At 49.5% G+C, this 22,085-nt stretch overlaps 1 protein-coding gene across 2 annotated transcripts; it reads left to right on the top strand.

Annotated features, from left to right (window-relative positions):
* Window positions 1-831: 831 nt before the first annotated feature.
* Window positions 832-20,298, top strand: LPO (lactoperoxidase; the record flags this gene model as incomplete). Of its 2 annotated transcripts, XM_082860294.1 has the most annotated exons (12): window positions 832-907; window positions 2,135-2,222; window positions 6,673-6,833; window positions 8,146-8,263; window positions 8,706-8,835; window positions 9,586-9,792; window positions 11,017-11,341; window positions 13,202-13,362; window positions 17,625-17,877; window positions 18,724-18,897; window positions 19,667-19,904; window positions 20,091-20,298. In XM_082860294.1, the coding sequence occupies 12 exons, from the start codon at window positions 832-834 to the stop codon at window positions 20,296-20,298; spliced, it is 2,139 nt and encodes a 712-aa protein (XP_082716420.1). The 2 variants fall into 2 exon arrangements, with proteins under 2 accessions (XP_082716420.1, XP_082716421.1); XM_082860295.1 differs by lacking the exons at window positions 2,135-2,222; window positions 6,673-6,833.
* Between the last annotated feature and the right edge of the window lie 1,787 nt (window positions 20,299-22,085).

Genomic DNA, 22,085 nt, shown 5'->3' with positions numbered 1-22,085 from the left:
GGTCTATCCCACCAATCCTAATGGACGCTCTGAGCTCCAAAGCCCCTCGTCAGCAAACAAAGTTGCACGATTTTAATCTGATGATTTAGGTTCAGAGTTAAAGCTCATGATGAAGGTGTTGATCCAAGAGCAGGAATCTCTTCAGGCAACCTGGAACACAGCTGTGAGCTCTGGAGAGCTCTGAGCTTCGCCACAATTTTCATTCGTGTTTTCCCATCATGTCGACTCTTTGAGGGAGGGTGGCGTTCCTTGCCAGTTCCCATAGGAGGAACTGAGTGTCTGCTTCTCAGGCACACTCCCCTGGTGCTGGGCCAGAGGAGGATGGCTTTCAGGGAGCAATACATCCTGAGGGGAAAAAAGGAAGAGGAACTCCAAAGTTGTGTTTTGGGTTTGGTAAGAGCATTTGTCACCGGTGACAAGACAGGTACAGGAAGTTGGGTCACGGGGTGTCAAGGCAGAATCAGACATCCTGGATCACTTGGTCCAACCCTCTCACTCAATCAGGCCGGGGGCCCAGAGATGTCAAGTAACCTGCTCAGTGTCACAGAGCTAGTTAGAGCAAGTGCATAACTACAACTCAGGACCTTCTGACCACAAAGCCTGTGTTCTTTCCCTTCCACCACTGCCTCTTTCCATCTCCCAGGACCTACCATGGGCCTGCACATATGGTAGATGCCTAGTTAGTTACTGTGGTTTCCCCTCCTCTGTTCTAATGTTAGGGTGTCTCATGTTCTCTGGGCTTTCTCTGCTTTACCACCCCCTTTCTGTGATTCAGTCCTACCCACGGGGACTCTACAAGGCTCACATCCTGATCCTGGTCTCATTTCAGCGATGAGGGTCCTCTTCCATCTCCCAGTCCTTTTGGCTTCCCTGAGCTTGTTCCAGGTTGCAGAATCTGACACAAATGGTAAGTACCACCTTGTATTGTGTTTCCTGGGGCTGCCGTAGCAAAGGACCACAAACTGGGTGGCTTAAGACAACAGGAATTTATTCTCCTACAGTCCAGGAGGCTGGAATTCCTAAATCAAGGTGTTGGCTGGGTCATGCTCCCCTGAAGGCTCTAGGGGAGAGTCATTCCTTGCCCCTTGCAGCCTCCGGTAGCTCCCAGAAATCCCTGGCTTATACGTGCGTCACTCCAACCTGCCTCCATCTTCACGTGGCCTTCTTCTCTGTGGTGTCCTCTGTGTGGCCTCTCCTCTTGTCATAAGACCACAAGTCATTGGATTTAGAGCCCACTCTAATCCTGTACCTGTATGACTTCTTCCTAATTAGCTACATCTGCGAAGACCCTATTTCCAAATAAGGTCACATTCTCAGGTGGTAGTTGGACAAGTTTTCTGGAGGGACACTATTTAAGCCACTACACTCCCCTTGTTCAAAGACTGCATCCTCATCCCCCCACCATTCCAGACCCCAATTCGAGTAAAACAGGGAACCCCACCTCCACTCTACACCATCCCCTTCCCTACCTCAGGGTCCTTGTGATCAGCGAAGCCTTTCGAGGGACTTGTTTTCAGATCCACTTCACCAAGAACCAAAAAAAATCCCCACAGCCCAGAGCCGAGAGCCAACCTGAGTGGTCACACGCCTTCTTAATCCCATCACTGGGTCCAGTCAGGCCTCTGTATCCACAGGTTCTGCATCAACAGATTCAACAAGCAGTGGATTGAAAATATTTTTTTTAAAGATTCCAGAAAGCTCCCCGGCTCCCCCAAAAAGAAAACCCACTCTGGTAACTATTTATATGACATTTACATTGCATTAAGTATTATAAGTAATCTGGAGGCGATTCCAAGTATACAGAAAGATGTGCATAGGTTATATCCAAATACTATGCCCTTTTACATAAGGGCCTTGAGCATCCTGGGGGGTCCTGGAACCAATCCCCTGTGGATACTGAGGGACGAATGTATTCTACTGGACTCCTAAAGAGTGACATTGACGCCTTACTGAGGATCAGAGAGTATTCTTCCCATTCTGGGCTTTTCCTCCCGTCGAATGTTTCCTAATCTTGGTCTTCTGCCTGCTCAGGTTTGAGTGGTGGGGATAATGGTGGAGAAAGAGGGAGACAGAGCAAAGGGCTTCTCCAAAGAGTGGTGTCTGATACCCTGCTCCTTGCTTCTCCCCCTCCAAGAGCAGGCCACCCGCACCTTCACCATCTCTGATGCTGTGAGTCAGGTCAAGATCCAGGTCAACAAGGCCTTCCTGGACTCCCGGACCAGGTAGGTGAGACACACATACCACATGCTTCTCTTCCTAGGCTGACGAGTGCATCTAGGCCAGTCCTGACAAGCCAATGAGCCAAAGCAATTTTACAACCTGCCCTTCCACTCCCAGCCCCTGCCCACCTGCGAGTATGGGGCAAGTATGAGTAAAATGATTCCTAAAATCCTCAGCCTCTGAGTTACCTTGAAGGCGATGTCTCATCTGATCCTATAAGCACTTTCTTCCACGTGGCTAAGTGATTCCTTAGGTCATGCATTGCAGACTCTCAGAAAGCCTGTCCCTAGAAGTTCTCCATTCATTCAACATGTCTTAGGTCAGGTCCCTTTGAGGCAGAACCTGAGATCTGGATTCACATGCGGGTGGCTTACTGGGGAGCGCTCTCACGAAAGCTGTAGCGGAGTGAGGGAGTGAGGCCAGGTAGGTAAAAAGAAGGGGTTAAGCAGGGATGTGGTTTAAGGTCTAGCCCCAACTAGACCCCACAGGGAGATCCGGAGTGTAGGCTGCACCTCAGAGCCTATCCTACCCCAAGCAAGAGAGCAGACCTTTCACCTGCCAAAAGGGTCCTTGATGTCAGCCAGACGTGCTGCAAGCTTGGCACTGGCGGGGGGGGTGGGGGGGCGCGGTGTAGCACACTGTGTGACTCCCAGGCACCTCCAGCCAGGAAGCCACCCTGACTCAGAAGAAATTGCCCAGGACAGTTACGGGAGTGAGCCATCAGAGGCTAGGGTAGGGGCACGCTAAAGCTATAAATGGGCCCAAATGAACTTGAGAAACGTGCAGGACACCAGCAGAGTCAGCCACCTCCCGACCATGTGTAGGGCCGGGGTTTCCTGAAATAAGCAATGCAGACTGGGTCCCTGCCCTCAGGAAGCCCATGCTGGAGCTAGAGAGGCAGAAAAACAAGAGTAACCACTTTACTGAGCAGAAGACAACCTTACTCGTTCCTCTTGCTGCCCCTTTACTGGACTTGGGGTTTCATTCCCCCCTGGCCCTTGCATAAACTCTCAAGAGGTCCCATAACTTTTTTGCTGACTTTTGGATGACAAGATGTGCTCTGATCACTTCTAGTCCTTTCAGGAACTCAAATGTCAGCAGAAGAAGACAAAGCCCAGAGCCTCTCACTTTCCTCCCCTCGGAGCTGCTTTAGGCTTTCATAGTGAGAGGAGGGCGCAGGGTCCGCCCGTCCCTCTTTCCCGAGCTTCTCCTCATCCCCCAGCCCAGGATTGTCCCTCTTCGGGGTCAAGCTGAGGGAGGTCGGAGAGATACAGGATGGCAAAGTCTAAGTCGCCTGGACAGCTTAGTGCCTGGGTGTTAGGGGTTGGGTCAGAAGCTCCTTCCCTCCTTGGGCGCTTTTCGGCTCTCAGAGATTCTGCTGCCAGCTCTCTGACCCGGAGAAGTTTCTGACCAGTAGCTCACAGCTCCACCCCTCAGCCCTGGAGCTTGCGGCTCCCTCCGTCACCCCTCCTCACACCATCTGGGGCCAGGTCCCCTTTAAAGATGCCGCAGAAGACTAAAGGTTTTGCTCTGCTGCTGGAGGACGTGCCGATTTGGGGCCGAGGGCTGCCCTGTCTGGCTTACTCTGCTGTTAGGTGCAGAGCACGAGCCACGTCTGCTTTTCTTGTTCTCTTTGGGCTCTTGGGGCAGAAGTCAACCACCAGCCACAGCTCCAGGACACACAGCAGGGCCCTCCTCTCAAGGCCCTTGTCACTAGATTGAGTGCCAGGAAGAAGCCCCACAGTGGCAGGAGGGAACTGCCTGGTATTTCAGCAACTACCTCCAGACGAACATTCTCTCTCCCTCCTTAATGTCAATCCTTTTATAGCCCAAGGTCGGGGTAGAATAACAGCCTCACAACTGGTTTTCATCACCTCCTCTGCAAGTCGTGCTGCCCAGGACGACCCAGCCCTGCCTTGGAATTCATCCCCACCGATTAGTTCTTGGATTTGGGGGTCTCATGGAGACACAAAGAATCACATCTAAACATCTTGTTCACAAGCACACACACAATCCAGTGACTCACAGTCTGTGATACGGAAAATGAAGGAAATAAACAGGGCAGCGGCTGCTACTCTAGGCGCAGGGAGCAGGGAAGCCTGACGGAGGATGAGAAGGAGCCAGCCATGTAGAAAGCCAGGGTCTGGGAGCAGCAAAGGCAAAGGTCCTGAGGCAGGAAAGAGCTTAGGGTGCTCAGGAAACAGAAAGAAGGCCCACGCTGGTGGCAGCAGTAGGAAAAGAGGACACACAGGTGGAGCCTGAGGGCCAGATAGTCAGAGGCACAGCAGTGGCTGACAGTGGCTGGGGGAGAAGGGGAGGGATTGGGCTGGCTGTTCATGGGTGTGGGGTCTCCTTGGAGGGTGATGAAAATGTTTGGGAACTAGACAGAGGCAAATATCCCACAACGTCACGAGCACGTACACAGTAAGCCTGTGGATTCATGCACGTCACAGGGAGAGCCAAGAAAGTGCTTCAGGCAGAGTGGCCTGGTCCGCTTTTCATTTGAAAAAGCGCCTTCCTGCAGCCGGATGGAGAACGGATGGGAGAAGGACAGGAGAGGAGGCGTGAGTCCCATTAGGAGTCTGCTGTGGCCATCCAGATGGGAGAGGTTGGGGGCTAGGACGAGGGGGTAGGCCTGGAGATGGAAGCAGAGTTCCTCCAAGGCCCTGCTTGCGCCCGCGGAGCCCGGTCCTGAGGCAGAGCAGGAGGTAAGTCCCTGGTGAGTCAAGGTCGGGCAGGAGACCGCGCAGAACGCTAGCCAGGGGAGAAAGGCAGGAACAGGTAGGGCCTTGCATGGGACCTTTGGGTAGAGCCCTGGGAGGCCCAGCAACACACCTTCTCTCTTGGGTGGGGGGGGGGGGCCCTTTGGGACCCATGATGATGGTGATGGCGCTGATGCTAACACGTGTGAGTGTTTACTCTGTGCCAGAGACAGCTCTCAGCGCTTCACACGCTTCCTCCCCCAAATCCTAGAAAGTGCTAAATCCAACTATGTGAAGTAGCTGCTTTTGAAGGTCAGAATGATCAAATAACAGGATTACTACCATTATCCTCATTTTATGGGTAAGGAAATTGGGTACAGAGATGTTGAGTAACTTGCTCAAAGGCACACAGCTACTAAGTGGCCGCAGGAGTCAAACACAGTCAGCGTGTTCCAAAGGCCCTGATGTAAGTAACACAGTGAGTCCTAGCTCACTCAGAGGTCATGCGTGTAAACCAATCCTGGGGGAACCAGGGTTCAAACTCTAGGTCCTTGCTGTCCAATACAGGAGCCACTGACTACATGTGGCTACGGAGCCCTTGAAACGTGGCTAGTGACACTGAGGAACTGAGTTTTTAATTGTATTTAATTTTAATGCATTTCCATTTAAACAGCCACATGTGGCTAGCGGTTACCATATTGGACATGCCATGCAGCAGTCTGGGCCACTGGGCCATGATGTCTCTTGTAACAGCAACAAAAGGCAGTCTGGCTTATCTTCTTGGGTCCTTTCTTACCGAGGTTGGGGGGAGGTTGGAAGGGGTCAGACCTGGTGATTACAGCTCAGTCATCGCCCATTGTCGCCCTTCAGGCTGAGCACGAGGCCCCCTCATGCTTGAAGTAGCATCGATAACCTGATCCATGGGGACAGGCCAAGAGTTACAGCCTGTGACACATATCCCCAAAGGAGGGTTGCCTTTGTGAGAATTTGAGCCACTTCCAAAATTTCAGTCTTAGAGCCATAAAGATCCTCTCATAGGACCCTTCATCTCACACACAAGAAACTGAGGCACAGGAAGGGGGAGAGGGTTCTCATGCAGGGACTTTTCTGACACCACCTTGTCCTTGGTCACCAACTTCTTAGTAGTAGAAAGGTTTGGGGCTTCTCTTTTTATAGATAGGTAATTAAGACAAAGCCCGAACATCTGGCCCAAGAAATGGTCAACAAGAGGCTAGATGCTACAGCCACAACTAAGGGCCAGATCGGAGGGAGGATGCTTTCATGGGCAGAACTGGGGCCCATGGGCATGTTATTTCCAGAATTCTCGGTGCACGAGGCCAGCTCCACGGTCAGGGGTTCCTCGGTCTGAATCGGTACATCCTGGGACTTAGGTGTTTTCAGGTTCCCCAACTGATTCGGAAGCAGCCAGCACAGCTGCAACCCTCTGACTCTAATTCAGGAAGTGCTCGTGTCCATCTGTCTGCCTTCCTTGAGAACCAGACTTAACGAAGCTTAAAGACACACTGTAGCTTCCTCCTCCCAGAGGAGATTTCCCAGAGGAGATTTTCCAGAGGCATCAGAGGAGAGCTAAGAAAAGATCCTGAGAGCACAGGAGTGGGGGTCTCCTGCATGCTGCCCACACCCCCGCGGCTCTGCTGTACACACACAGCACCTCACACCCCTCACACCTCATGCTACAGGGTCGGAGCCAAGGGCCCGGTCATGACTCCCCTGTTGCTCTCCATTGTAGGCTGAAGACGGCCATGAGCTCTGAGGCACCCACCACCCGACAGCTCTCCAAATACCTCAAGCACGCCAAGGGCTGGACCCGCATGGCCATCCGCCATGGGCAGGTGTGGGAGGAGTCCTTAAAGAGACTGAGGCAGAAAGTGACCCTGACCAACATCACAGGTACAGAAAACCCACCAGCCCTCTGATGGCAGGAAGGTGTCCTCTCTCCGCAGGAGAGAACACAAGCCACCAAAAGCCACAGTTCCTAGTGGGAGCCATGTCCTCTCTCTCCATCAGAATCATGGACTGCAGAGCAAGGAGGGGCTGGGCGGACAGCCAGGCCAATGCTCCTTTTGCAGAGAAAGGAACTTGGGCCCAGCAAGGTCACACTGCCAACTCCAAATGAGGGGACATTTGTGCCTTTTGTTATAACACCATCTGTAAGGCCTCTGTCCAGAGGAAGGACTAAAGTTAATAAACACAGGCTCCCTGTCCCAAACCACAGTGTCACCACTTCCGCCTGTGGACGGGACATGTCAGCCACCTGTGTCAGGGGGGATTTACTGGGATTACGTCACAGGTGATGAGCTGTCTCTTCTGTTCTGGGTACCGTGGAGCTGAAACAATGAGCCAATGGATTGATCGTGACCTCCTCCACCCCTCCACCCCACCCCCTACCAAATGTCACTGTTCACGGTGGGTCACGGAGGAAGGGGATTGGTCTTGACAGGAGGAAGAGGCTGCAGGTTCTCCCTGGGAAAACCTCAAGCGGGGGAAGATAGCTAGCCTAGGACCTGGGCAAATTCCAAAGTTCCAAAAGGAGGAAACCAGGACAAGGTAGGGAGAAGTAGGGAGCATTTTGGACTCTGAGACTCAGAAGGTGCTGGGGCTTGAACCTCAGCCCCTGCCAACTTCCGCAGGTGAGCCCCCGAAGAAGGCCCCCAGAGCCGGATTCCCTTCGGGCTGCATTAGGACCCATTCTGTGCCCACGTGGAGGTCTCTGATGCCTGAAGCTCCCCGCTCTGTTACTCCCGCCGAGATCACAGCGCCCCTCACGTAAAGATGCCCCGTCCCTTCCCAACATCTTTCCTATCTAGATTCCTGCGTGCTTGGGACCTTAGACGTCAGTGGAGCTTTAGAAGAAAAGCAATCTTCTCAAACTAACTCATACTAACATGTACCTAACCTCTCAGGGGTATTGTTCTAAAAGAAAGATCTGTTGATTCAAAGGGTCTGATAGACAAAGAACTACTAACAATTCTGGAGACCGTTACTATCTGTGTGGCCTTGGGCAAGTCTCGTTCTCTCGTAAAATGAGAATTTAAATTCTTACCTTAATGAGTTGTCAGGATTCAATGAGAAACCCCCTGAGAAATGCTTACTTAGAACGTAAAATGTATTCCCCAAAAAATCAAGTTCAAAAAATGAACCTCCCCTCAGGGCCTCAGAATGGAGAAAGAACTCAGCCCTTTTGGCGTCCCTTCTCTTTCAGACCCTAGCCTGGACTTCACTGCACTCTCTCAGGAGGTGGGCTGTGGTGCCCCAGTTCCTTTGGTGAAATGTGATGAGAACAGCCCTTACCGCACCATCACGGGAGACTGTAATAACAGGTGAGTGGCCAGTAGGTGGGTTTAGGAGGCAGGTTCTCCCAATCACCACAGCCAACCCATCTGTCCAGCCCACCTGCCCTGCTCAGCCCAGCCAGGGGCTTTGTCCCTTGGGCATTACAGGCTTAATTCCCACCGCCTTACCCTCCTGGACTAGCGTCCCACTGGAATCTGTTCTGTTGGAACCCCGCTAACTTCCCCACCTTCTAAAGAGACCACTGTATCCCACTGGAAGGAGCACCTTTCCCCAGGGCAGAGGAGCCCCGCGCCTTCGGAGGTGGCAGTAGTTCCAACACCCCACATTTGAGAGGCCCCTCCTCCGCGCCCCCTTTCCCTCGGGCAGAAGCTCCGGGTCCTTCCCCAGGGGATCCCCGTGGGGTTTGCGAAGAAGCGGACCCCGGAGCGAACCCGGCGCCTAGGCTGAGGGCCGGTCTTGCTGTTTCAGGAGGAACCCCGCGCTGGGCGCGTCCAACAGGGCGCTGGCGCGCTGGCTGCCGGCGGAGTACGAGGACGGGCTCTCCCTGCCCTTCGGCTGGACGCCGAGGAAGAAGCGGAACGGCTTCCCTGTCCCGTTGGTGAGGGCGGACACGGGGTGGGGGCGAGCCCCGAGCAGGCGGGTGAATGATGGGAGTCAGAGGGGAAAGGATGCCCTCCCACAAACACACAAGGAAAGGAAGAAGAAATAGGTAGGAGGACAGACGCGCGGTAGAACCGCATCCGGAGAGAGAGATGGAGTTTTGGGCTTCCTCCCTGGTGGTGTTCTGGAAAATACCACTAGAGAGCAGCAGAGTCCGGGTCCCGGAGCCCAGCCACGTGATGGTCACGTCCCAGCTGCCGTCAGGCCAAGTATCCTGGGGTCTCCCAGGCAGATGGCTTCCCTGCCCCATCCTGTTCGCGCTTGCCCTGCCCCAGCCCCTGGAGTGCATCAGCTGGTGCTTGCCGGGACGTCCTATCTGTTGACCTCATCTGAGTTGGCGGGCCCTCCCCAGAGCCCCTCTTCTATTCCCAGACACCTGGCACCTCCGTGGCACTTACTTCAGGGACAGCCTGTCTTTGTGTTCCCTCTCTGAGTGGAAGGAGCACTGGCCTTGAAGCCAGCACGTCATACAGACCTGGCCCTTTGTAGCGGCAGGACCTTGGTGAGTTGACCTCACCTGTCTAGTCCTCAGTCTCCTCATCTACAAAATGGGGGTAATGCCACGTACCTCACAAGCTTGTCATGGGGATGAAGTGCACCCGTTACATCACAGGTACTCTATAAACTGCAGTTGAATCTGAATCCTCAAAGCACCTTTTCCTCCCTGTCCTTCTCTCTCCGCCTGTAGGCCCGTGAGGTATCCAACAAGATTGTAGGCTACCTAAATGAAGAGGGTGTTCTGGACCAAAACAGGTCCCTGCTCTTGATGCAGTGGGGTCAAATTGTGGACCACGACCTGGATTTTGCCCCCGACACGGAACTGGAGAGCAGCGAGTACTCCAAAGTACAGTGTGATGAGCACTGTATCCAGGGAGACAACTGTTTCCCCATCATGGTAGGCCCTGCAGCTGCGGGTCCCTGGCAAGCCCCTTGCCTCCCTGATGTGGCAGACATTCCCAGCCTGCCAGCCAGGACCTCCTGGAGATCTTGAAGGTTGATTTGATAGCTTCCCAAGCCTCACACGTCTATTCATTCACTCACCCATTTATTTAGCAAATAGACATTACTCAGCTACTCTGTGCCAGGCAGTACGCTAAACACTTAGAATTCAAAGGTGAACGAGACACTGTCCCTTCCGTCAAGGACAAAGGACCTGTGTGGGAAATGGACGAGTAATCACTAATGGCAAAATTGGGAAGCTCTGGGGAGTGCTGTCTTCATCCCTGGCCCAGCAGGACTGATGTCACCTGGGGTCTTATTAGACATGCAAAATCTCAAACCTCATCCCAGACATTGGGAAGCAGAATCCACATTTTATGGAATCCCCGGGAGATTCATTTTCTAGACAGTGAAATTTGTGGAATGCTACCATAAGTCATCTCAGAGTCGGGAAGGCTACTCCCAGAATGGATGAGTCAGGATGAGTGGCAGGCATTTGTGGGAATTTCCAGCAGGAAGGGAAAGGAACTTGCAGTGGTGCACCTTTCTTCTTATTCATGATTTTGCAGTTAGAGAATGATTTATTCACTCAAACAAATCGGGGCTGTGTGTTGTGGTGTAAAGAACATAAGCTGTGAAGTAAGGTCAGCCTAGATCTGAATCCCACATCTTGCCCTTTCAGTTTGTAAGATCTCGGGAAAATGACTTAACCTTTCTGAGCCTCCGTTTTCTCACGTGTAAAATGGGACAGAATTGTCTACCTTACAGGGTTTTATGAGGACCAAAGTGAGATAAAGTATGCATAATGCCAAGCACACGGTAGGTCCAGAATAAATAAATGGTAGCTGTTGTTAATTATTAACAAACCCTTTCCTGCCTCATGTCCTGCTTCCTTGTGCCGGGATCTCAGGACTCTCTCTCAACCACAAATTTGGAGGTTTTGCTATGGAAGTTTGAATGATTCCCCCTCAGCCCTTTTAGTCAGCAGATGTAGTGACCTTCAGGGAGTTGGGGTCCCAGGATTTATAGCATCAGCAGGAGGCATCTGGAGCCATTGTCTGGTGCCAGGGTCCCAGGAGGGCACCATCAGCATCTTTGCCAGCTGCATCCAGACCTACCCTGGGGAGAGGTTGCCAGCTGTACCACCTCTGCCCAGTCACCCACCCCGATCTCTCTGCAGTTCCCGTGCAACGACCCCAAGGTGAAGACTCAAGGGAAATGCATGCCTTTCTTCCGGGCCGGGTTTGTCTGCCCCACTCCACCTTACCAGTCATTGGCCCGAGAGCAGATCAATGCTCTGACCTCCTTCCTGGACGCCAGTTTAGTGTACAGCCCTGAGCCGAGCCTGGCCAGCCGCCTCCGGGATCTCAGCAGCCCACTGGGCCTCATGGCCATCAACCAGGAGGCCCAGGACCACGGGCTGGCCTACCCGCCCTTTGACAACAAGAAGCCAAGCCCCTGTGAGTTCATCAACACCACTGCCCGCGTGCCCTGCTTCCTGGCAGGTGAGTCTGGGCTGGCAACAGAGGGGCCAAAGCACAAGGGGATTATCCTGGGGCCTGAGAGCAGAGCAAGGCCAGAAGAGCTTCTCGAGGCCACTGGGTGGCTTCCAGGGAGGCTTTACCATTGCTTCTTCTCATTGTCTCCTGGAAAAACACACACCAAGACACCATTACCGTGGGCAGTGGTCCAGGACTGGCAGAAGGGCGCAGATGAATAAAGAATCTAAGAACATGTGTTCACTGTATAAAAAAAAAAAAAATTAAGGGAGTCCAGTAAAGCACAAAGAAAATAAGAAAATCCACAAAATCCCACCACTCACAGACAATCATTGTTAGCATTTTAGTGCCTATGTTTCCAGTTTTTTTCTGTCATACATCTAGTTCTACCTTGTTTTACACAATTGGGGTCATACTAGAAGAAATTCTCTGTCTTCTCATTGTCTGATGTCTTCTCTTAATGTATCACATCTTTAAATATTCGTCTACATCATGATCTTTAATGGCTGCCTGGTATTCCATGACATATATGTATCATAAGGTATTTTATCAACCTTACTTGGAGACATTGGTGTCATTTCTAGTTTTTCTGTGATTTTTGTTTGTGCGTTTTTGTTAAGGTCCTGAGCACCCTTGTTGATGAATTATTGTGCTCATTTTTTTTTTTTTTTTTTTTTTTTTTTGCTGTACACAGGCCTCTCACTGCTGTGGCCTCTCCCGTTGCGGAGCCCAGGCTCCGGACGCGCAGGCTCAGCGGCCATGGCTCACGGGCCCAGCCGCTCCGCGGCATGTGGGATCCTCCCGGACAGGGGCACGAACCCGCGTCCCCTGCATCGGCAGGCGGACTCTCAACCACTGCGCCACCAGGGAGGCCCTTGTGCTCATTTTTAATAAGTTACTAAGATAACTTCCTAGAGGAGGACGTTCTAGATTAAGAGGAATGTATATTTTTAAGGCTTTCTATAAACTTGTATAAACACAAAGTCCCCACTCCATGTATCCTGTACGCAGACAAAGCCCTCCAGTTCTCTTCATTCCGGGGGCTCATGCCCTCCTGGTGTTCTCTGCCTGTGGCTTCTGGAGGCCTTCTCTCTTCCAAAAACCCACTCTCCCAGGACAAACCCCCAGCCCACCCAGACATGGCAGGAGACCCAGATCTCTTGGTAGAGCTCTTGGATTCTCTGTCCATACACACCTCGCATCAGTCCAGACACAAAACTAAGCCCTTCCTGTTTTCCATTAAAATATCCAGTAAGACCAAGCATCCATGAATTTAACAGACTCTCCTGAAGATTAGAGGACACAAGGAGAAGTCCCCTTATGAGACAGCTGGTCTTCTACCACCTATACGAACCTCTCTTCCCAATAGCCCCCATCTCTAGATTCTTCTCCCTTATTACACAGAGGAATTCAACCCTACCCAATCTCTTACCCTCAAACTTGCATTCCTAAAACCATCCAAATTGCTCCGCACCATAAAAAGCCCCTCGTTTATTTGTAGGTCCTGTCTTAGAAGGCAGTTGGGATTTAATTAGCAAAATTTTACTTTTTAATGTCACCTGTATGTAGTCTTTCTTTACCACAGTCTTGTGGGTTCGACCTTATTATCCCCATTTTCACAGACATGAAGACTGAGGCTTAGAAATGTTAAGTAACTTGTCCAAAGTCACAGAACTAAAAAGTGTGTGTGGAGAGCTGGGATTCAAATCTATGAATCGCAACCCCGATCTCTTTCCACCTTAAACTAACTGGAAGGAGGGGCTTAGGAGAGCTTCCCTCTGGGACACCACATTTATTCTTTGTGCAGGTTACTGGGTTCTGGGGCTGCTCAGGGGGGACCCACCCTTCTGCCTTCTGGGCTTTCAGGAGATCCCCGAGCCTCGGAGCAGATCCTGCTGTCCGTTTCCCACACCCTCCTTCTCCGAGAGCACAACCGGCTGGCCAGAGAACTAAAGAGACTCAACCCTCATTGGGATGGAGAGAAGCTCTACCAGGAAGCCCGGAAAATCCTAGGAGCCTTCATACAGGTAAGAGGCTCAGGAGAACTGCCTCACGCGCCAGCCTCGCTTCTGCTCCTGGCTCTGTCCTCTGCCCGTGGCCACGTGTCCAGTGACCTCCTCGGCTTTCCCCCCTCCTCTCCTCTGCTGCTTCTTTCCCACTGTCTCATTCTTTTAAACCCTCCCTTTTGTTTCTTCAGCTTCTCGGCCCCAAAATGAATCCCTGGATTCAGGGTGTTGGAGAGTCATTCATATGTCAGTCACTCAGTATGCCCGCCCAGGGGCCATCACTGGGACCACAGGCTCCATCACTCCTGGGACTGTTACATCACAGTTATTTTGATTGTTTTGATTGGATTATCTTCTAAAATTTTCCACACCTAAGCCACATGTCACAGGCATAGTCAATTGCTATTGTTGATTGACTGATTGACTAACTAGAAGAGACTTAGAAAAATTGATATGTTGATATTAACCATACACATATTTTTTAAACATTTTATTTAAAAATAATTGTAGATGCTCAGGACGTTGTATCAAAAAGAAAAAAAAGCACATGCACCTAGTCTCCCCCAGTGCTAACAGTTTGCATAACTATGGTACAATATCAAAAGCCAGAAGTTAACATAGATACGAACCATAAAGTTTATTCAGATTTCACCAGTTATAAGTGCAGTCAATTCATGTGGGGGGTGTGTGTGTGTGTGTGTGTGTGTGTGTGTAGCTCCATGTAAGCGTATCACATATGTAGTTTCATGTAATGACCACCACAATAACGACACTTACCTCTACCATCACCACAGACTCCCTTGTGCTACCTTTTTATAGCCACATCCACCCTCCCCCTTCCCACATCCCTAACCCCCGGCAACCACTAATCTGTTCTCCATCTGTACAGTTATGTTATTTCATGGGTATTATATAAATGAAATCATGCAGTATGTATTCTTTTGAGACTGGCTTTTTACTTTCAGCATAATTTCCTTGAGGTTCATCCAACTTGTTACATACATCAATTGTTCATTTCTTTTTGTTGTTGAGTAGTATTCCATGTTTTGTTTAACCATTCACCTATTGAATGACATTTGCATAGCTTCCAATTTGGGGCTATTATGAATAAAGCTGCTATGAACATTCGTGGATAAGTTTCTGCATGAAAATAGGTTTTTCTTTCTCTGGGATATATGCCCAAGAGTGCAATTGCTGGGTTATACGCTAAGTCCATTTTTAGTTTTAAAAGGAACTGCCAAAGTATTTCTCAGGGTGGCTGTACTGTTTTTTACATTCCCACCAGCAATGTATGAATGATCCAGTTTCTCTGTATTCTGGTCATTATTTGGTGTCATCACTCATTTTTTTTTTTACCTTTTCTGATAGGTATGTAGTGATATTGCATTGTGGGTTTACTTTGCATTTATCTGATGGCTGATCATATTGAACTTCTTTTCATGTGCTTTTTTGCCATCTGGATATCCTCTTCAATCAAACATCTGTTCATATATTTTGCCCATTTTCAAAATGGATTTTGTCTTTTTGTTGAGTTTTGAGAGTTCTTTATATATTCTAGATATGACTCCTTTGTCAGATATGTGACTGTAAATATTTTCTCCCAGTCTGTACTTTGTCTTTTCATTTTCTTAATAGGGTCTTTTGCAGAGTAAGAGTTTTTAATTTTGATGAGACCAAATTTATCAGTTTTTTCCTTTCATAGATTGTGTTTTGGTGTCAAGTTTCAATTCTTTCCCTAGTCTTAGGTCCCAGAGATTTTTCTCCTGGTTTTATTTTTCTAGACATTTTATAGTTTTATCTTTTACATTTAAGCCCATGATCCATTTGAGGTTAATTTTTGTATAAAGCATAAGGTTTAGGTCAAGGTTCATTTGGGGTGGGGGGTATGGTTGTCTAATTGCTCCAGCACCACTTACTGAAAGGCTATCTTTCTCCTTTTGAACTGCTTTTGCTCCATTGTCAAAAATTATTGGGGCATTATGTGGCAGCCTGGATGGGAGAGAAGTCTGGGGAAGAATGGATACATGTATATGTATGGCTGAGTCACTTTGCTGTGCACCTGAAACTATCACAACATTGTTAATCGGCTATACTCCAATATAAAATAAAAAGTGTAAAAAAAAACTTATTTGGGCATATTTATGTCAATCTATTTCTAGGTTGTCCATTATATTCCACTAATCTATGTGTCTATTCCTACACCAGTACCACAGTGTTTAATAACTGTAGCTATACAATAAGACAACATTAAGAAGAATGACTCCTCACTTTATTCTTTTTCAAAATTATTTTGGCTATTGTAGGGTCTTTACATTTCCACATATATTTTAAAACATGCTGATCTATGTCTACAAAGAAATCTTGCTGAGATTTTGATAAGAATTGTATTAAAACTATAGATCAATTTAGGGACAATTGACATCTTTACAATGTTGAGTTTTCCACTATATAAACATAGTATTTCTCTCCAAGTATTTAGATTTTCTTTGATTTATTTCATCAGCATTTTATAATTTTAATCAGACAGATCCTATACATGCTTATTACATTTATACCTGAGTATTTCATTTCCTTTGGAGGAATTGTAAGTGGTATTACATCTCTTATTTCAGTTTCCACTTATTCATTATCAGTGTATAAAAATATAATTGATTTTTATGTGTTGAGTCTGTATCCTGTGACCTTGTTGAATGCAATTAGTTCCAGGAGTTCTGTAGATTCCTTGGGATTTTCTACATAGATAGTCATGTCACCTACAAATAATGACAGTTATATTCCTTCTTTTCTAATTTGTATGTTTTTCATTTCCTTTTCTTGCCTTATTACAGTGGCTACAACTTCCAGTACTATAGTGAATAAGAGTGATGAGAGCAGACATTCTTGTCTTCCCAATAGTAAAAGAAGAGCATTCAAGTTTACACCATTAAGTATAGTTAGTTGTGATTTTTTTTGGTAAATGCTCTATATGAAGTTGAGGACGTTCTGCTCTATTCCTAGCATACTGAGAGTTTTAAATCATGAATAGATGTGGAATTTTGTCAAATAGTTTTTCTGCATTGATTTAGATAATCATATGACTTTTCTTCTTTAGTTTATTCTGCTTGCTTTAGGTTTACTTTGCTCTTCCTGCTAGTTTATTGAGGTAGGAGCTTAGATTATTGATTTGAGAGCTCTCTTCTTTTCTAACATAAGTGATATAAATTTCCCTCTTAGCACCGTTAGTTGTATCCCACAAATATTGATATGTTATATTTTCATTTTAATTCACTGTGTATGTTTTGTTGTTGTTGTTTCTTCGTTTCAGACTTTCTCTTTGACCTGTGGGTTATTGAGAAGCATATTGTTTTATTTCTAAGTGTTTAGAGATTTTTCTGCTGCCTTTCTGTTACTGATTTCTAATTTGATTCCATCATGGTCAGAGAATATACTCTTATGATCTCAATTCTTCCAAATTTGTTAAGGTTTATTTTATAACCCTGGTATGGTTATCTTGTTGAATGTTCCATAGGTCCTTAGAAAGTATTTGTATTCTGCTGTTGATGGGTGTAGTGTTACCCAGTACATCATTCTTCTTTCCTTTCTGGAGGTCACAGTCTTACCCCTGTGCGTGTGTCTCTCTCATCTTATCAGGACACTAGTCTTTTTGGATTAGGACTCCACCCTTATGACATCATTTAACCTTAATTACCTCTTTACAGGCCCTATCTTCAAATACAGTCAGATGAGAGGGTTAGAGCTTCAACATATGGATTTGCATCCATAATAAGGCTTCTTGGACTACAAGAAAAAGAAACCCATGCAAGCTAGTTCAGATGTTCAGTACAGGTTCACCCTATACATGTATCAACTGGAAGCTAGTAAGGGTTTCTCCCGGAACCCCCAGGCAGGGAGTGTAGTTGGGCCTCAACTAGGGTGAGAGCCAGAGACTGAAAACCATCTGGAATTAGGGCAGCTACTCTCACTCTGTCTCTCCCTCCTCTCTGCTCCTCTCTTCACTTCTCCACTCTTTCTCTGCAGATGGGTTTTCTCTGCTTTTCTGCACATGATAGAAAATGACAACCCATATCACCCCATCTGTCCCCTCAGATAGAGCACCGCCAAAAATAGCTTGAATAGCTATTTCTATTCAAGCTATAATTTCTTGAAGAGCTGCATTGGAAATCTAAGTTCCTGAGAGAGAATCTGACTAACCAGCTTAGTCTGGTGCCACAGCTGGGCCCGTCCACTGTGGCCAGAGGTAGGGCTTCTCACACCCTTTTCTCATGACTTGTTTCTCCTTCCAGATTATCACCTTTAGGGACTACCTACCCATTGTGCTAGGTGATGAGATGCAAAAGTGGATCCCTCCATACCAAGGCTATAACGAATCTGTGGATCCCCGAATTTCCAATGTCTTCACCTTCGCCTTCCGCTTTGGCCACTTAGAGGTCCCCTCCACTGTGTTCCGCCTGGATGAGAATTATCAGCCATGGGGTCTGGAAGCAGAGCTCCCCCTGCATACCCTCTTCTTCAACACCTGGAGGATAGTCAAAGATGGTATGTGCTTTCAGGGAAGCACTGTCACTAGGCTGTCTCACTCTGTAGCCTGCTTCTAGGGAAACCTGGCTTGGAAGTCAGACTCCAGGCACTTCCTGTGTGACCCTAGGCAAGTGAATTCACCTCACGGAGCCTCAGTTTCTTCATTTGTAAAATGGGGACAGTAATAATACCTATCTCATAGGATATTAAAAAAATAGAAATATATGTATAAAGTGCCCTACAATGGTTCCTGACATACAGGATGTGGTTATTATTCTTTCTTTCTTCTGCTGGCCTTTAAGATGCTGAGTTTTCCCTGTTCCCTTTCCCTGCCTCAGGTTTCTCTGATCCCTGCAGAAATAATTCCTAGATCTGGTAAAAAAAAAAAAAAAAAATTGCTCTTTTCTGCTCTCCTCTATGGCTTTCCACCTACATTAAGTGCCAAAGGTTGAAGCCAGCTCCCCTTTATCCTGAGGTGGGCTGTGTTGAAACTGGCTTTACTTAAGGCCTGACAAGTCAGGGCATTTTCCAGAGATTTCTGACATCTCTTCCCAAGCTGCACAGTTCATTGGGGGAACATATGGAAGTGAAGGAGCCAGCTCTCTGAACTGCAGCTTGAAAGAAACCCTAAGCTTATGCTCATGCCATCGCCCCAGGACGGCAGGTGGTCTGGACTGACCCCCAGCTCCCAGCATACCCTGCGGGCTGCACTGTGCTCTTCTCTCCCCACTTCCAGCCTGAGAGGTGCAGTTGGCCCTTCTTTCACCTGGGAAAGAGAAAATGTCTGGTGGAGGGAGGAGCCAGCAGTGGAAGATGTCCCCAGCTGCCCCCATCCCCAACATGGCCTCTGGGTCTCCCTTGCAGGTGGAATTGACCCTCTGGTGCGGGGCCTGCTGGCCAAGAAGTCCAAATCGATGAATCAGAATAAAATGATGACGGGCGAGCTGCGCAACAAGCTTTTCCAGCCCACTCACGTGATCCACGGCTTTGACCTGGCTGCCATCAACATACAGCGTTGCCGGGACCATGGGATGCCTGGTGAGTGGGCCTAGGGTCCTGCCAGGCCTGGGGAACTTTTAGCTACTTTCTGGGGTTCCAAGGGACTCTTGTCTGTAACCCTGAGGAGGTGATCACTTCTAAAACAGAAGGCAGAGATGCCCTTTTTTTTTTTGACCGCGCCACGCAGCATGTGGGATCTTAGTTCCCCGACCAGGGATAGAACCCGTGCCCCCTGCAGTGGAAGCACAGAGTCTTAACCACTGGACCTCCATGGAAGTCCAGAGATGCCTGTTTTTAAAACTCACTTTGCTCATCTGTGAAATGGAATCCTCCATTCTCCTTAATGCAGAGACCAGAGAACACATCTGGTACTTTCTTTGAGCTCCTCAAATGAAAGAAATCAACAACTGACTTGTAAAACCAGTTTAAAAGTCCAGAAAATATTAAGAAAAGGGTAACAGAGGGAAAACAATGACTATCGGATCTTCCTAAATGTAGTACCTAAGAGCCAGACTGCCTGGGTTCAAATTCCAGCTATACCCTTTCTACTCATGTGACCTCAGGCAAGTTACTTGACATCTCTGTTCTTCAATTTACGTTTGTGTGTGGTGCTTAGAATAGTTCCTGGACCCGTAGTAAGCACCATATAACCTACTAGCCCCCTCGAAGCTTAAGTGCCACAGTATAAAACAATGGCTCACTGACTCCCCTATCCCAAGGGCTGTGAACACGGACTTTCTGGGGCTGATGGAGCTGGAGTGGGCGCTTCTGCAAGGGGGATGAGACAGCTCCAGCCTCTCTGCCCTAGGGTACAACTCCTGGAGAGGCTTCTGTGGCCTCTCACAGCCCCAAACACTGAAGCAGCTGCACGCCGTGCTGAAGAACAAGTTGCTGGCTGAGAAGTTACTGGTTCTCTACGGGACCCCTGACAACATTGACATCTGGATAGGGGCCGTCGCTGAGCCCCTGGTAGAGAGGGGTCAGGTGGGGCATCTCCTGGCCTGCCTCCTGGGAAGGCAGTTCCAGCAGATCCGTGATGGAGACAGGCAAGTGAGACCTCAGGGGGGAGGTCACGGAGGGCATCCCTTCTCGGAGGTGGGCCGTGGGCGTCCTACAGGAGGACTGACGCCAGACCTTGGCATGTTCCGGTGACCTCCTTCCTTCCCCTCTGGCAGACGGGGGAGGGTCCAACGGCTGGGCTGTATGGAGAGACCCTGCTTCTGTCTCTGCAGGTTCTGGTGGGAGAACCCTGGGGTCTTCACTGAGGAGCAGCAGAACTCTCTACAGAAAATGTCCTTGTCACGCCTTGTCTGTGACAACACCCACATCACCAAGGTCCCGCTGCACCCCTTCCAAGCCAACAGCTACCCACAAGGCTTTGTGGATTGCTCAGCCATCGATAAGCTGGACCTCTCACCGTGGGCCTCCGAGGAGAATTAGGGGCCTGGACTCCACGGCCTCACAAACTGTGCAGTAAAGCTCCCCTTGGTCCACGATGCCACCTCAGGCAAGCTCAGTGACCCGGTCCCTTAGAGCTCCATACCTAGTCCCAGCCCTTCCTCCCAGCCGGGTCTCTCTACGCTCCCTGGGTGCACACCTCGCTCAAGCCCGAAGCCAGCCCCCTCGGCCTCTCCAGCTCTTCCTCTTGAATCCATCCTCTCTGCCTGCAGAAACCCACCTTTCTGTCAAGACTCCGAGATTCTCTCTGAGATACCTTCCAGTCTAGCTTGCCAGATGTCAGCCATCCTCTCCCCTGAAGAAGTCAGGGCCTTTACACCCGTATCTCTCCTCCCCGTGATTGTAAACTCCCCCGCGATTATAAACTCCCCAAGACTGTAAACTCCTTGAGCCGGGGACTTCAGCCCACTTCCAAGTGTGTTCCGTGGCCCCCAGCATGTTGCTCAGCACACAGTAAGTGCCCAGTAAACATCTGGTGATTGACTACGGGTGCTGGCAATGACCTTGTTCCCCTCCCAAGGCAGGCCTTGGAATCACTGCCAAATGAGTAACTGGATGTTTACAGTTCAGACATGTCTCACCACCAACAGGTCGTGTGCACGAGTCTATGGGGTGACAGGGCACTGTCTGGTGGGATTTCAAAGTGCTCTCAAAGAAAAAGAGGAGGCAAGGGGCTCCTGGGAAAAGAAGCCATGGCTGTGGGGTGGCAAGAGAGCCCTCAGTGCCACGGGGTCAAAGAGGGAGGAAATCCAAGCCTGGATTCCCCCAGGGCTAAAGTTAATTTCCCTTCCAGGGGCCCTCAGGGAAATACCCTCTTCTTCTAGGCCAGTCCTTGGAGGCTGCGAGGGCTTTGACGGGCAGCTCCAGAACATGGCTAGCGCTGCCGCCCAATACATATTCATGAGTTGTTTTAAAATGACCTTCCCGGGTAAGGTCAGCCCAGCCGGGGCCTCCAGATCCCCTGACTGGTGGGGCAGGGGTGAGAGGCGCTTAGCCATCCTGTGGGAAAAGCCCAGGAGCCACAAGGCCTGGGCTGCAGCCCTGACTCTGGCACCCTCTTCTCTGAGGCCTCAGATGAGGCCCTTAACCTCACTGAACGCCCCTCTCATCATCAGTGAAACGGAGCTGAGTAGTATTTATCCTGCTAGGGGGACGTGCTGGGGGCTCCTATGGGCATGGGCCCCCAGCATCCTGCATGCTTTCAGGCTCCAGCTGTGGGTGCCCCTCCCCAAATGTGGGAAGAAGGGAGGGAACAGGGAGGGAATCTACCAATCAGAGGGATTAAGCTCCAGGCAAGTTTATTAGGGAAGCATGCGCCTTCCCCTCCCTCAGCCCAGCCTGCTGTCCCAGTCTGGGAACCTGGCCCCGTGAAGGCAGGAGTGAGAAGGAGTCTACTGTCCCAGGGCCTCCGAACCACTGTGCCAGCTGCAGGGATGCAGGATCCAGAGACGCCTTGTTATCTGGGGAGGGAACTACCTTCCCATCACCCCTCTGCTCTTCCTCTCCTGCAGTAAAAGTGTGTGTCCCCTCTATTTCCCGGCCTGACACAGAGTGAGCACTAGCAATACTTCCCAGAGCAATGCACGAACAGAAGGGCTTGGGGACCACAATTCCTGTTCCCCGGGGAAGGTGAGCGAAGAGGGTCTGCTTGGTTTGGCCTGGCCCCTAGGCTTCTAAGAGCTGACGGCCTTCCACGTACGAATTGGCCAAAGGAGGACTCCTGGATGGCCTGACCCCCAGTTCAGAAAGGGCCCTGAAACACTGACCCC

This window comes from Leucopleurus acutus (genome assembly GCF_964270905.1).
Source record: "Leucopleurus acutus genome assembly, chromosome: 19".
NCBI classification, from domain to species: domain Eukaryota; kingdom Metazoa; phylum Chordata; class Mammalia; order Artiodactyla; family Delphinidae; genus Leucopleurus; species Leucopleurus acutus.
Note: the sequence above shows the minus strand (reverse complement) of the source record. Positions and strands in the feature narration are given on the sequence as shown.